This window comes from Ranitomeya imitator, chromosome 1 (assembly GCF_032444005.1).
Source record: "Ranitomeya imitator isolate aRanImi1 chromosome 1, aRanImi1.pri, whole genome shotgun sequence".
Taxonomy (NCBI): Eukaryota; Metazoa; Chordata; class Amphibia; order Anura; family Dendrobatidae; genus Ranitomeya; species Ranitomeya imitator.
Genome location: NC_091282.1, coordinates 406,561,324 through 406,575,876, shown reverse-complemented (window position 1 = coordinate 406,575,876; position 14,553 = coordinate 406,561,324). Strand labels below are relative to the sequence as shown.

At 42.7% G+C, this 14,553-nt stretch overlaps 2 protein-coding genes across 3 annotated transcripts in view; both read left to right on the top strand.

Annotated features, from left to right (window-relative positions):
* The window catches only part of LOC138674797 (uncharacterized), a 7,663-nt gene extending 6,633 nt beyond the window's left edge, over positions 1 to 1,030 (top strand). For both annotated transcript variants that reach the window (XM_069762617.1, XM_069762622.1), the window contains one exon: positions 67 to 1,030. In XM_069762617.1, coding sequence (XP_069618718.1) covers positions 67 to 937 — 871 coding nt within the window. In that variant the 3' untranslated portion in view covers positions 938 to 1,030. The remainder of the gene's footprint in view (positions 1 to 66) is intronic.
* The window catches only part of RMI1 (RecQ mediated genome instability 1), a 23,588-nt gene extending 9,035 nt beyond the window's left edge, over positions 1 to 14,553 (top strand). The window contains exon 2 of the mRNA XM_069762607.1: positions 12,482 to 14,553. Coding sequence (XP_069618708.1) covers positions 12,490 to 14,034 — 1,545 coding nt within the window. The 5' untranslated portion in view covers positions 12,482 to 12,489 and the 3' untranslated portion in view covers positions 14,035 to 14,553. The remainder of the gene's footprint in view (positions 1 to 12,481) is intronic.

The following is a 14,553-nucleotide window of genomic DNA, read 5'->3' as shown; positions in this document are numbered from 1 at the left end:
TATATTGTTTTTCTTTTTTCTTTTAAAATTTTAGAGAAACAACTATATTTATTTTCTGCTCTGCAGATTCCTGGCAACGGGCAATTCTCTGGAGTCCCTTAATTTAGAATTTTTACTCTGCAAAATCACCATCGCGGAAGTCATTAGAGCAACATGCAACCTGATTTGGGAAAGACTGCAACCGACCGTAATGCCCACTCCCACTACAGAGACCTGGCTGGACATTGCCTCCCATTTCGAAGCAACCACACAATTTCCCAATTGTGTGGGCTCCTTGGGTGGAAAGCACATTCAGGTCATGGTGCCACCAAAAAAAGGGTCCAGATCATACAACCTTAAGAAATATTTTTCAGTCCTTTTCCTGGCATTGGTCGACAGTCGATACCATTTTGTAGCTGTTCATACCATGGCTGATGGGAGCCCAACAGACGCTAAGATGTTAAGTGCAACTAGGAATGGACAGCAGATTCTGACGGCTCACTTGTCCTTGCCCAACCCCAGACCTCTACCTGGATCTATGGGATCGCCCGTGCCGTTTGTCATTGTGGCAGATGAAGCCTTTGCAGTGACCAACAATGTGCTGAGGCCCTTCCCTAAGCGAGGACTTGACACTAGGAGACGTATCTACAATAATAGACTCTCCCGGGCGCGCCACCATGTTAACTGTACATTTGGCATTCTGAGCAGTAAATGGAGGGTGTTCCTGAGAGCGCTACAGCTGGATGTTAATGTGGTAGAATCCATCATAAAGGCCTGCTGTATTCTACATAATTATCTACGTCTCCATGAGGCTGTGGATGTTAAGGAGACCATGCCATCCATGGAAAGAGTCACAGAAAGAGTTAATGAAATGCCTGATATGTCTGCACTGCAGGTGAGGGACATGTTTGCAGATTACTTCATGTCACCTGAGGGTGCAGTTCCCTGGCAAATTTAATGTGTACCAGATATAACCACAATCGTGTGTATCCTTTAATGAGTTTTTTTATTTGTTTACTTGCTCAATAAAGTTCAGGTACTGTTAATATTACCCTTATCAAGTCTTAAGTTTTTGTGCATATATATTTTATACAGTGGGTGAAAGTATTGAATGCGTCACCAATTTTCTGAGTAAATATATTTCTAAAGGTGCTATTGACATGAAATTCTCACCAGATGTCTGTAACAATCCATTTAATCCACACATCCAAAGAAATCAAACCATTGATGTCCATAAATTATGTGTAATAGTGAAAAATAACAGGGAAAATGAATTGATCACATGAAGAAAGAGGTGCAAAAAGCTATGGAGAGTCATGACGTGAGCTGAAATCTATCAGTAATTAGAAAGAATTCCTGCCACCTAGTGAAAAATATCAGCTGGTTCAACTGATGACCTATAAAAAGTTGTCTCATTACCAAGGTGCCACACAAGAAACTTCTCATGATGGGTAAAACCAGTTAGCTGTCTCAAAACCTTCTCAACCTTATTGTTGCAAAACATACTGAGGACATTTGTTAAAGAAGTATTTCTACACTACTGAAGGTTCCAGTGAGCATTGTTGGGACCATAATCCGGAAGCGGAAAGAAGATAATTTCACCATAATCCAGCCTCGATCAGGTGCTCACTGCAAGATTGCAGACAGGAGTGAAAAGAATTATCAGAAGAGTTGTACAACAGCCAATGACCACCTGCAGAGAGCTACATAAAGACTGGGAATCAGAAGGCACAATTTGTTTCAAAGAAAACTATAATTCACTCAACCTCAATGGCCTGTATGCACGCTCACTACGCAAGACTTCATTAAGGAACAAAAAGCATGTTCAAGCACGTTTAACGTTTGCCCAAAAACAGTTAGACAAGCCTGTGAAATACTTGGAGAATATAGTCTGGTCAGATGAGACCAAAATTGAAATCTTTGGTGCCATAATATACACCATATTTGGAGGCCAAAAGGCCCTGCATATCACCCCAAAACACCATACTAACTAAAGTTTGGAAGTGGGAACATCATGGTGTGGGGCTGTTTTTCAGCAGACGGCACTGGCAAACTTCATATCGTTGAAGGAAGGATGCACGGACAAATGTGCCAAGACATTCTTGATAAAATATGTGCTGCCATCTACCAGGATGATGAAGATGAAACAAGGGTGATATTTCAGCAAGACAATGATCCCAAACACACAGCCAAGGAAACTCAATTTGTTCCAGAGAAAGAGAGAAAATAAAGCTTCTACTAGTATGGCCCAACAGTGGGCCAAAATCACACCTGAGCAATGCATGCAACTATTTTTTCTATACAGGAGGCGTCTTGAAGCTGTCATCACCTTCAAAGGCTTTTGTTTAACCCTTTCCTGACCTGTGACACAGCGTATGCGTCATGAAAGTCGGTGCCAATCCGACCTGTGATGCATATGCTGTGTCACAGAATGATCGTGTCCCTGCAGATCGGGTGAAAGGGTTAACTAATTTCACCCGACCTGCAGGGACAGGGGGAGCGGTACTTCAGTCCAAGGGGGTGGCTTTGCCCCCTCCCCATCCCCCAACGTGGCTATGATCGCTCTGATAGGCTGTTAAAAGGGAAATGAAAATTGGTGAAATATTACAATCCAGCCATGGCCGATGCTGCAATATCATCGGCCATGGCTGGAGACTGTGATCTGCCACCGCCCTCATCCTCCGTCCTGTCTTCTGCTGTCCTCCCCTCCGTCCTCCTGTCTGCTCCCCCCGCTGTCCCATCTCACCCTCCGTGGTCCGATCCCACCCCCGCATACTTACCGAGCTCCGGTGTCCCTCCTGATGTCCATCTGTCTTCTCCATGGGCGCCGCCATCTTCCAAAATGGCAGGCGCATGCGCAGTGCGCCCGCCGAATCTGCCGCCTGGCAAATTCATTCCAGGTACATTTTGATCAATGTGATAGAACCTATCACAGTGATCAAAATAAAAAAATAAATAACCCCCCCCTTTATCACCCCTATAGGTAGGGACAATGATAAAATAAAGAAAATATATTTACTTTTATTTTTCTACTAGGCTTAGGGTTAGAACTAGGGTTAGGGTTAGAACTAGGGTTAGGGTTAGAACTAGGGTTAGAATTAGGCTTAGGGTTAGAACTAGGGTTAGGGTTGCAATTAGGGTTAGAATTAGGCTATGTGCAGGCGGTGTGGATTTGGCTGCTTATCCGCAGTTGATTGGCCGCTGCGGATTCATAGCAGTTTTCCATCACGTTTACAGTACCATGTAAACCTATAGAAAACCAAATCCGCTGTGTCCATGGTGCGGAAAATACAGCGCGGAAACGCTGCGTTGTATTTTCTGTAGCATGTCAATTCTTTGTGTGGATTCCGCAGCGTTTTACACCTGTTCCTCAATTGGAATCCGCAGGTGAAATCCACACAAAAAACACTGGAAATCCACGGTAAATCCAGATTTTTCAAAAACTGCGGAAAAATCCTTACACGAATCCACAACGTGGGCACATAGCCTAAGGGTTAGGGGTGTGTTGGGGTTATGGTTAGGTTTGTGGTTAGGGCTGAGATTAGGGTTAGGGGTGTGTTGGGATTAGGGTTGTGGTTGGGGTTGAGATTAGGGTTAGGGGTGTGTTGGGGTTAGGGTTGTGGTTAGGGGTATGTTGGGGTTAGGGTTGGGATTAGGGTAGGGGTGTGTTGGGGTTAGTGTTGGAGTTAGAATTGAGGCATATAATTGAAACTGTTTAGGCATATCAGGGGTCTCCAAACACGACATGGCGCCACAATTGATTCCAGCCAATCTTGCGTTCAAAAAGTCAAATGGTGCTCCCTCCCTACCGAGCCCCGACGTGCGCCCAAACATATGGGGCATAAGTGTACTCAGGAAAAATTGCACAACAGCTTTGGGGGTCTAATTTCTCCTGTTACCCTTGGGAAAATAACAAAATGGGGGCCAAAAACTGATTTTTTTATTTTCACGGCTCTGCGTTATAAATTTCTGTGAAGCACTTGGGGGTTCAAAGTGCTCACCACATATCTAGATAAGTTCCTTGGGGGGTCTAGTTTCCAAAATGGGGTCACTTGTGTGGGGTTTCTACTGTTTAGGCACATCAGGGGCTCTACAAACGTAACATGACGCCTGCAGACCGTTCCATCAAAGTCTGCATTCCAAAACTTCACTACTTCCCTTCTGAGCCCTGACGTGTGTCCCAAACTGTGGTTTACCCCCACATATGGGGTATTAGCGTACTCAGGATAAACTGGTCAACAACTTTTGGGGTCCAATGTCTCCTATTACCCTTGTGAAAATAAAAAATTTCGAGCTAAAAAGTAATTTTTGAGGAAAGAAAAATGATTTTTGATTTGCACGGCTCAGCGTTATAAACTTCTGTGAAGCACTTGGGGGTTCAAAGTGCTCACCACACATCTAGATAAGTTCCTTGGGGGGGGTCTAGTTTCCAAAATGGGGTCACTTGTGGGGGAGCTCCAATGTTTAGGCACACAGGGGCTCTCCAAACGCGACATGGTGTCCGCTAACGTTTGGAGCAAATTTTTAATTCAAAAGTCAAATGGCGCTCCTTCCCTTCCGAGCCCTGCCGTGTGCCCAAACAGTGGTTTACCCCCACATGTGAGGTATTGGTGTACTCAGGAGAAATTGCCCAACAAATTTTAGGATCCATTTTATGCTGTAGCCCATGTGAACATGAAGAAATTGAGGCTGAAAGATTTTTTATGTGAAAAAAAGTACTTTTGAATTTTTATGGATCAATTTGTGAAGCACCTGGGGGTTCAAAGTGCTCACTATGCATCTAGATAAGTTCTTTGAGGGGTCTAGTTTCCAAAATGGGGTCACTTAAGGGGGAGCTCCAATATTTAGGCACACAGGGGCTCTCCAAACGCGACATGGTGTCCGATAAAGATTGGAGCCAATTTTTCATTCAAAAATTCAAATGGCGCTCCTTCCCTTCCGAGCCCTGTCGTAAGCCCAAATAGTGGTTCCCCCCCACATATGGGGTATCGGTGTATTCAGGACAAATTGTACAATAACCTTTGGGGTCCAGTTTCTCCTTTTACGTTTGGGAAAATAAAAAAAATTGTTGCTAAAAGATCATTTTTGTGACTAAAAAGTGAAATGTTCATTTTTTCCTTCCATGTTGCTTCTGCTGCTGTGAAGCACCTGAAGGGTTAATAAACTTCTTGTATGTGGTTTTGAGCACTTTGAGGGGTGCAGTTTTTAGAATGGTGTCACTTTTGGGTATTGTCAGCCATATAGACCTCTCAAACTAACTTCAAATGTGAGGTGGTCCCTTAAAAAAATGGTTTTGTAAATTTTGTTGTAAAAATGAGAAATCGCTGGTCAAATTTAAACCTTATAACTTCCTAGCAAAAAAAAATTTTGTTTCCAAAATTGTGCTGATGTAAAGTAGACATGTGGGTAATGTTATTTATTAACTATTTTGTGTCACATAACTCTGGTTTAACAGAATAAAAATTCAAAATTTGAAAATTTTCAAAATTTACGCCACATTTCTGATTTTTTTCACAAATAGACGCAAAAATTATCGACCTAAATTTACTACTAACATGAAGCCCAATATGTCATGAAAAACAGTCTCAGATTCGCTACGATCCGTTGAAGCGTTCCTGAGTTATTACCTCATAAAGGGACACTGGTCAGAATTGCAAAAAATGGCCAGGTCATTAAGGGGAACCTGTCACCCCCAAAATCGAGGGTGAGCTAAGCCCACCAGCATCAGGGGCTTATCTACAGCATTCTGTAATGCTGTAGATAAGCCCCTGATGTATCCTAAAAGATAAGAAAAAAAGGTTAGATTATACTCACCCAGGGGTGGTCCCGGTCCAGTCCGATGGGTGTCGCGGTCCGGTCCGGCGCCTCCCATCTTCATCAGATGACGTCCTCTTCTGGTTTTCACGCTGCAACTCCGGCGCATGCTCAGCCTTAATGGCACTGTATTTATTGTCTCGGGGTTCACAGATTAGTCTCCACTACTGCTCCAGGTGACTGGCATTGATTGCGACGACTACGTTACATAGACAACCCGCCAGCCAATCAGTGAGCTCAGCGCCTCGGTCAGTGTAAACAGAACGCTGCCTTCAGAGCCGCTGATTGCTATTGGCTGGCTCTGACGTCAGTATTGCATCCAATACCAGATCCCAAAATCAGTGGCAGTAGATGTAACAAATCCGAATCATTTACAGCGTAAAACATCCACAACTTATTATTGGATTACAGATTTTCAAATCCCCAGAATGGCATATGTTGCAGAAATTCAGCAAATTTTCACTGCACTTTTTATCTATAGCAATCTGCCACAAAATCTGCGTGTAACACGTGGAGTTTGGTTTCTATTTTCTAGGCTGATTTAAAAGCATGTTAATTCCACTATGGTACCCGGGATGACGGAGCAACAATGAATATTCTCCATTCGCAAGAACAGAGGGATGTTTAAAGGGAACCTGTCACCCCCCAGGCTTTTGTAACTAAACGGGCCACCTTGTTTGCACTAATGCTGCATTCTGACAAGGTGGCTCTTTTAGTTCGGGTCCCTGCTGAAAGAATCCTTTTTGAAATTTGTCCCTCATACCGTCAAATCGCCATGGGGGCAGGTCTTTCCTCCCCAATCCAGACGCACCACAGCCGTCACTCATGGCCGCTGCGCGCCGGGCGCCGCCTCCTCTTCCTTCATCATCGTCCCTGGCGCCTGCACTGTAAGTTCAAAGGGCAGCGCAGCTGCGCATGTCCGAAAAAAAAAATAACCGTGCAGGCGCCGGGGACGCTAATAAAGGAACAGGAGGCGGCGCGCAGAGGCCATGAGTGACGGCTTTCACTCCCTGGCGATTTCATGGTATGAGGGGCAAATTTCAAAAGCGATTATTTCAGCAATGCCAGGGACCAGAACTAAAAGAGCCACCTTGCCAGAATGCAGCATTAGTGCTGCACAAGGTGGCTCTTTTAGTTACAAACGCCTAGGGGGGGACAGGTTCCCTTTAATTCTATAGTTTGCTGCTTGGTGCCTGAATTCCTGGGCACCTCTGCAGTCTGTTAGAGGTGGTTGACTGCTTAGTCAATGAGCGAATGCTTGCAAACTCTTTGCTGTTAGCCGGATCTCTCCTTGGATGCTGAATAGGCACCGTTTTGAGTGCATTTTTGCTTATCCATACCACCAACCTGAACTGTCAATCTTCAGAAACGCAAGCAGGAGGCAGAGGAGTGGTGTGCTGCTAAACTCCAAGAATAAGACGACCCATTTAAATACCAGTATAAGGCTTCATGTATTTGAAAAAAGGGCCTGATTCATCAAAAGTTTAAGCTTTTATTTTGGCATAAAAGACAACTTTTGAAAAGTCGCCAAGTTTTGGCGCAACTCGAGTCTTTGCAAGACATTTTGCAACATTTGTCATTCATGTCATTTTTTTTCCCAGCTTCGACAAAGTGGGTAGAGTTGGGATGGGGGTGCGGCCAACGCCCGCCGCTTCTCAAATTAATTCATTCCAACAGGGACTGGAGTAGGACTTGTGGAGAGGTGCCCACAAAGGTGTTTGCTACTTGCCCAACTCTTCTGATTCACTAAGCGGTATATGCGACTCCATGGATCGGGAGCGTCAAATCATCATGACTGGCATAAGCATCAGTTTTGGTGAATCAGGGCCACGTAGTGTGATCCTTTTTGGAGGTTGATGGGGGGGCACATGCTAGACTAATGAGGTGTTCTATCATAGAAGCAATACTCTAGAGAAAAGTACAGTCCTCACGGCGGTATCATATGGCAACACACAGTGCTAAAGGGTCCTTTGCATATATCCCAACGGGTTCTGTGTGAGCCAATATAACTTATGTACCAAAAGGGTTGTCTGGCAAGAATTTTTTTTTTTTTTTTACAAAAGATTCATGTTTTTAAAAAATGAAGTAAGCCATGCTTTAATGCCTTGGGTAATAAGAAAATATTTTCTATATTTTTAGTGATCAAATAATGACCCATAATGTTACCACCTGGCAGCTCCGAGTGAGGAAAGGCTGCCCTCCTCCCCCTGCCAGGCAGATTGCCTTGGTTGCCATTGCAACAAGGATGCAGAATATTAATTGGTGGAGTAAAATACTGCCGCAGTAGTCTTGGCTCTGGAAATGTGAAGAAACACCCTCATCTTGAGTCACAGAGCAGTGAATCTTAGCAAATGTCACCCAAAAGGGTTTACAATGTGATAGAAAAATCATCAAAATGTTGTCATTTAGAATAAATTGTTGCTCTTTATTGTGCCTCCCACACAAAGGTATTGTATAAGCACCGATTCATAAAAGCCGTAGACGGGCACAATACACCTATTTGCATATTTACAAAATGCCTCCGACAACAGATGTTAGAAAAGCAATGCCTGCGTATGCAAAAGATGCTCCTGTTTATTTAAAAAGCACGGAAAATGTATATTTGTATAATTGAGGAAAACTATCTGGACCATATTCCTTTTCAGTATTTATAGGGAACGTTCAGAGAGGACCTGTGCCATGTCGCTTTTAGGGACTTTGTATTTTCTAAGTAATCGATTATTCTGTAACCTCCTGTTTTTACCGTTTTCCATTTTGGTCTCCCTCTGTTAGGCAATGTTCACAGTGTTCTAGCATATGTTCTTTGTCGGGTCTTGCATCCAAATCCCCTCATAATGGGATTCGGGCGTATGGGCTGATGGGGCTATTGACAGTAATGCTGCAAACTGAGTCTCAGTGTGCTTTGTGTCATGCATCTGGGTTCGAACTCTTGAACCTGTGCTTTGTGGTCGGCTTCTCTGCCGAGCCACACCAGATACACTTTTTCTCTAGGTGTTTAGTTTCCGTAATCCTTGCTTCAGTCTTTTTTAGGGTGACCGGTGTTTTCATTTACTCATTTGTCTGCCCTATCATCTTTCGGGTGTGGCTTTATATACTTTCCTTTGCAGATATTTCCTGCTGGTCAGGATGTTTAGCCATACTGTGTACTTCAATCTAGTCAGTGAAAGACCAGCTAGGGCCTATCTCTCTGCTGTGTATTCTCTACCCTGCGCCTATCTTCTGGTTTTTTTTTAGGAAGTTGGCGGCATATACTCTTTACAGTACACTGTTAATCCTTTATTTTGTATTTTGTCTTTTGTTTTAGTCTCCCTGGGATCTCTTTCTATTCCAGCACACTTTCCCTTCAGTAGGTAATTTGCACTCTGCTCTGCCTTCTAGTTCTTTAGGAGGAATGTGAAGTGCTCGACAGCCTTTCAGGTAGCATAGGTCTGAGTTGCCATATAATCTGTGGTTAGGACTATCTCTTCTCACGCAGGAACCACTAGGGACTGCAAGGTCAGGATCTCTAGTCTGTACAGGAATCGGCAGGGTCAATTGCAGTTTTTAGTTTACCTATTTTCGTTGCAAAAGTTGCTACACCATCACAACAAACACTTTCTTGGACATACTTTTTAACTGTATACCACTATTGGAAGCAGTCAATAAGATCTTGTCGACTACGCCTTGCTGCCCACCTTCAAAAAGCATATAACTTGGATAATGATTTATAACTGAGCACACTGTGACTCAATCTGCATCATTAACCCCTTTCTGACCTCGGACGGGATAGTACGTCCGAGGTCAGAACCCCTGCTTTGATGCGGGCTCCGGCGGAGAGCCCGCATCAAAGCCGGGACATGTCAGCTGTTTTGAACAGCTGACATGTGCCCACAAGAGTGGCGGGTGAAATCGCGATTCACCCGCCGCTATTAACTAGTTAAATGCCACTGTCAAACGCTGATAGCGGCATTTAACCGGCGCTTCTGGCCATCGGGCCAGAAATTAGCGCATCGCCGACCCCGTCACATGATCGGAGGTCAGCGATGCGTCTGCATAGTAACCATAGAGGTCCTTGAAACATCTATGGTTGCTGATGCCGGATTGCTATGAGCGCCACCCTGTGGTCGGCGCTCATAGCAATGCAGGAATTCAGCTATATAGGAACGATCTGATGATTGCTCCAATGTAGCTGAGCCGATCGAGTTGTGCCAGCTTCTAGCCTCCCATGGAGGCTACTAAAACATGGCAAAAGTTAAAAAAAATGAAAAAAATAAAAAAAATATAAAAGTTTATATCACCCTCCCTTTCGCCCCATTCAAAATGAAACAATAAAAAAATCAAACCTACACATATTTAGTATCGCCGCGTTCAGAATCGCCCGATCTATCAATAAAAAAAAGGATTAACCTGATCACTAAATGGCACAGCGAGAAAAAAATTTGAAATGCCAGAATTACTTTTTTTGTCACCGCGACATTGCATTAAAATGCAATAACGGGCGATCAAAACAACATATGCACAAATGGTATCAATAAAAACGTCAGCTTGGAAAGCAAAAAATAAGCCCTCAACTGACCCCAGATCACGAAAAATGAAAACGCTACGGGTATCGGAAAATGGCACTTTTTTTTTTTTTTTTTTTAGCAAGGTTTGGATTTTTTTTTCCACCACTTAGATAAAAGAGAACCTAGACATGTTTGGTATCTATGAACTCGTAATGACCTGGAGAATCATAATGACAGGTCTGTTTTAGCATTTAGTGAACCTAGTAAAAAAGCCAAACAAAAAACAAGTGGGGGATTGCCCTCTTTTTTGCAATTTCACTGCACTTGCAATTTTTTTCCCGTTTTCTAGTACGCGACATGCTAAAACCAATGATGTTCAAAAGTACAACTCGTTTCGCAAAAAAATAAGCCCTTGCATGGCCATATTGATGGAAAAATAAAAAAGTTATGGCTCTGGGAAGGAGGGGAGCGAAAAACGAACACGGAAAAACGGAAAATCCCAAGGTCATAAAAGGGGTTAATGTCCATTGCCCCACTGAACGTAGGGGAAAAAATGCTATGTATATAAAAAATAGCCTTATTCTTTTGAAAATTTAAAAAGTCACATCCTGTTGTCAATCTTCGTTGTTTGCATTGATTGGTCAGTGTTTAGGGATATGTCCTCAAATGGTGACACCCAGTTGACAATTTAGTCATTTTCTGTTGGGAATAACAGGAACAGCACAACCCGGAGAAACAATGCCCCAGAATTGTACTAATTTTTGTCAAATTTCCTTCCAATGAAATCAGAATCCGTCTAAAGTGTTCTGTATATGTAGCCTAATGGTGTCAGTATTTGGTCAGTATTTTACCTCAGTATTTGTAAGCCAAAACCAGGAGTGAGTGATAATACAGAAGTGGTGACGTGTTTCTATTATACTTTTCCTCTGATTATCCCACTCCTGATTTTGTCTTCCAAATACTGAGGTAAAAAATGCACCAAATACTGATGGTGTGAACGTGGCCTAATAGTCTTGCCTATGATCGGGCTCTACTACAATTTTAACGTCTGCGATTATCGCACAAGGACTGTCCCTCATCAATTATAACATATTGCATTGTGATATCACGGATTTATAACGTTTAACAGATGACATTTAGTATGAACATATGTCTTTTTATTTTTGCAGACATGACCTTTCAGCAGTGTTGGATTTTTGTCATTTTAATCACTTTACAGGTCGCTCTCTCCCCACAATTATGACACATACAGAATACATATTGCACGTCAATTGACATAGTAATATAAGACATTCGAGACCTGGCCTAAAAGTTTGTGTCCTCTGTTCTGGCCATGAATTTAGTCTGCAAACAACATCTGAAAGAGCACTCCTTTATAAAGTAATAGACAATATTTTATCTGGGCATCTTTTCTATCCGTACTGTGCCCAGGACTTAATGTAGGTTTAACTTTTCACATTTGGATATCTTTGTGAAGCACAGCCAAAATGGTGGCATAAATTGTAGCTATAATATATGTGGGTTTTTAAGGTAGCAAATATGCTGGCACCTGTATGCAGATGCCACCGTTTGTAAAGACAGCATGGAGATTAAATGCCCAGAGTTTAAAGGGAATCTGTCACTGGGTATTTGTCACCTAGTCTGAGAGCAGGATGATGTAGTGGCTGAGACCCTGGTTCCAGTGATGTATAATTTACTAGGTTGGTTGCTGTCGTTTTTGTAAAATCAGTTTTATCAGTAGGAGATAATCACTAGAGGCTAGTAAACCTGCTGCTAGTTAGTCAAGCATATTCATGGGTTCTGTATAACCGCACCACCACTAATTGGCAGCTTTCTGCCTATGCACAGTGTACACGGAAAGCTGACAATCAGTAGTGCTCAACATTCAGAGAGTTGATGTATCTGCAGTAGAGAAAACTGTTTTCATTCAGAAATTGCACCACCCCTGATAATGGGTTGCATGTGGTACTGCAGCAATTCCAGACACTATCAATGGTCAGTGGTGGCGCTGTTGTTGAAAAGTCTCCATATGCATTAAAGTTGCCTGAACCCCCCCTGATTTTGGTGGGAATGGATAACTAATGTGTATGGAAGCCTCCCGACTCTGCCTCCAATCGTGGACTCCATTAGAATGACTGACTGTGGTTTTGAAACCTTGTTCTTCAGATAAAAGTGCTCATAATGTATAAATATTTTTGTCCTAGGTTTCAAAATGAGTGCCTGTGCTAATAGAGTGAGGACATGGCTGTCATCAACCTGGCATATTAAAGTTCCAGATCCTTGGTTAGAAGCTTGCATTAGCTGGATTCAGGAAGAAAATGGAGGTTCATCTCTGTCTCAGGCCGTCATCAATAAACAAGTTTTTGAACAATGGCTACTTACTGATTTAAGAGACTTGGAACAGCAAGTTCTGCCTGCAGGTGTCTTGGATTCCCTAAAATCTGAACTAAGTGGGTTTTATGCAATACAGATAGATTCCTTGGTTGACGTCAGTCAGCCTGCATACTCTCAACTGCAGAAATTGAGAGGAAGGGAAAATGCAAATGATCAGGTTACAGCTACAACACAAGCAACTCAACATTCCTGGGAGTCAAAACCATCCCGAATGCTCATGCTACAGTTAACGGATGGCGTTCAGAACCTTCAGGGAATGGAGTACCAAACCGTACAAGTGCTTCATGCCAGACTTCCACCAGGAACAAAAATCCTGTTACAGGGTACTATATCTTGCCGTCTAGGTGTACTTCTCCTTAAATCCGAAAATGTGAAAGTTCTTGGAGGCGAAGTGGAAGCTCTGGTGGCGGAATATGCACAAGATAAAGTTCTTTCAAGACTGGTTGGTATGGAAGAAGATGCTGTACCCCAACGAACACCAGTGCAAAATGAAGTTACATCAAGGCCACAAGAGGCAATTGTGGAAGCATTAGACTTATCAGATGAAGATCTTCTAGCAGGTCTTGGTGAGAATGAGGAATTCTCAATCAATAATAATACAGTTCCTGACAGTGGCTATTACAGTAGATGTGAAAATTCAAGTCACAGTTCAAGGATCTCCTATGTGGATCGCCAACGGACACAAGTATCCAATATTGGTCGCGCACATGTCACAGCTTCCAATGAACCCATTCCTGCTTCGAATACCATGGAGGAGGTTTATGATTTAGATGATGATTTATTTTTAGAGGAAGAAATTCAGAGGGAATTAGAAGAGATGGCAATGGGGCAAGATGAGATCACGATCCGTTCATCTCCAGAAATAGTTGCTTCTACAGCAATCACTTGTAGTACTCCATTGACTAATCAAACATCAATACCTGAGGTAGTCCCTAGTCAACTAGATCTTCCCCCATTTACCTACTTGTCAACTGTATTGTCTTACCCAAGTGCTACTGTCCAATGTGTAAAGTTAAAGGCCTTTATTGTGACTTTAAATGGAAATCTTGCCAGCAGTAGTGGCAGCTGGAGTATAAAAGCCAAGATATCTGATGGCACTGGATACTTAGATGTTGAGTTTAGCAATGAAGTTCTCACCAAACTTATAGGCTTTTCAGTGCCTGAAATGAAAAGGCTTAAACGGGATTCTAGCCAGCAGCATAAACTGTTGGGTGGCCTTCAGAAGTGCCAGACGTTCCTGACTGATTTCTGTGGGATAATGACCATCTCCTACAACCCTACAACATCTGAAGCAGGTGTGCTCGCTTTACAGGATGTCACTGAAGAAATGAGTGTAAGTTTGAGGAGAAGGCTAAATACATAAGAACACAAAGACGTTGAGAGGACTATTTCCCCTTGTAAATCGTATTAAGAATGTGCTCATATTGTTAAAAAAAGAACCATTGTAAGATGTTGGAAATTACCATATTGAGTCATTTTCATTTAGGTTTGTTACTAGCTGGCCATAAATACATACCTGGAGGTCTTCCATGTTTCCTTTTACACTAAAATAGCCCATGTTATGCAAAGACTTGAAAGATCAAGAGGAAGATGGCCTCTTGGAGTGAGGTGAAGAGGGTAACAGGTTTTATATTTCTATTTCTCAACTGCGTCATATACAAAATATTAGATTTAGTATTTTACAGTTGGTGGTTTTAATAGGTGTATTGTTTTTCCATACGTTTGGGTGGATTTAAACTGAAAGATTATCATGAATGTGCCTTCTTAAAAACACTCGTTTCACGATAATCTTTCAGATCGGCAGCCTGTTTACACGGAAAGATTGTGTAACGATCTCTTGTGCAGCGCAAAAGGTTATCGTCCTCAGCAGTGCATCCTGTGT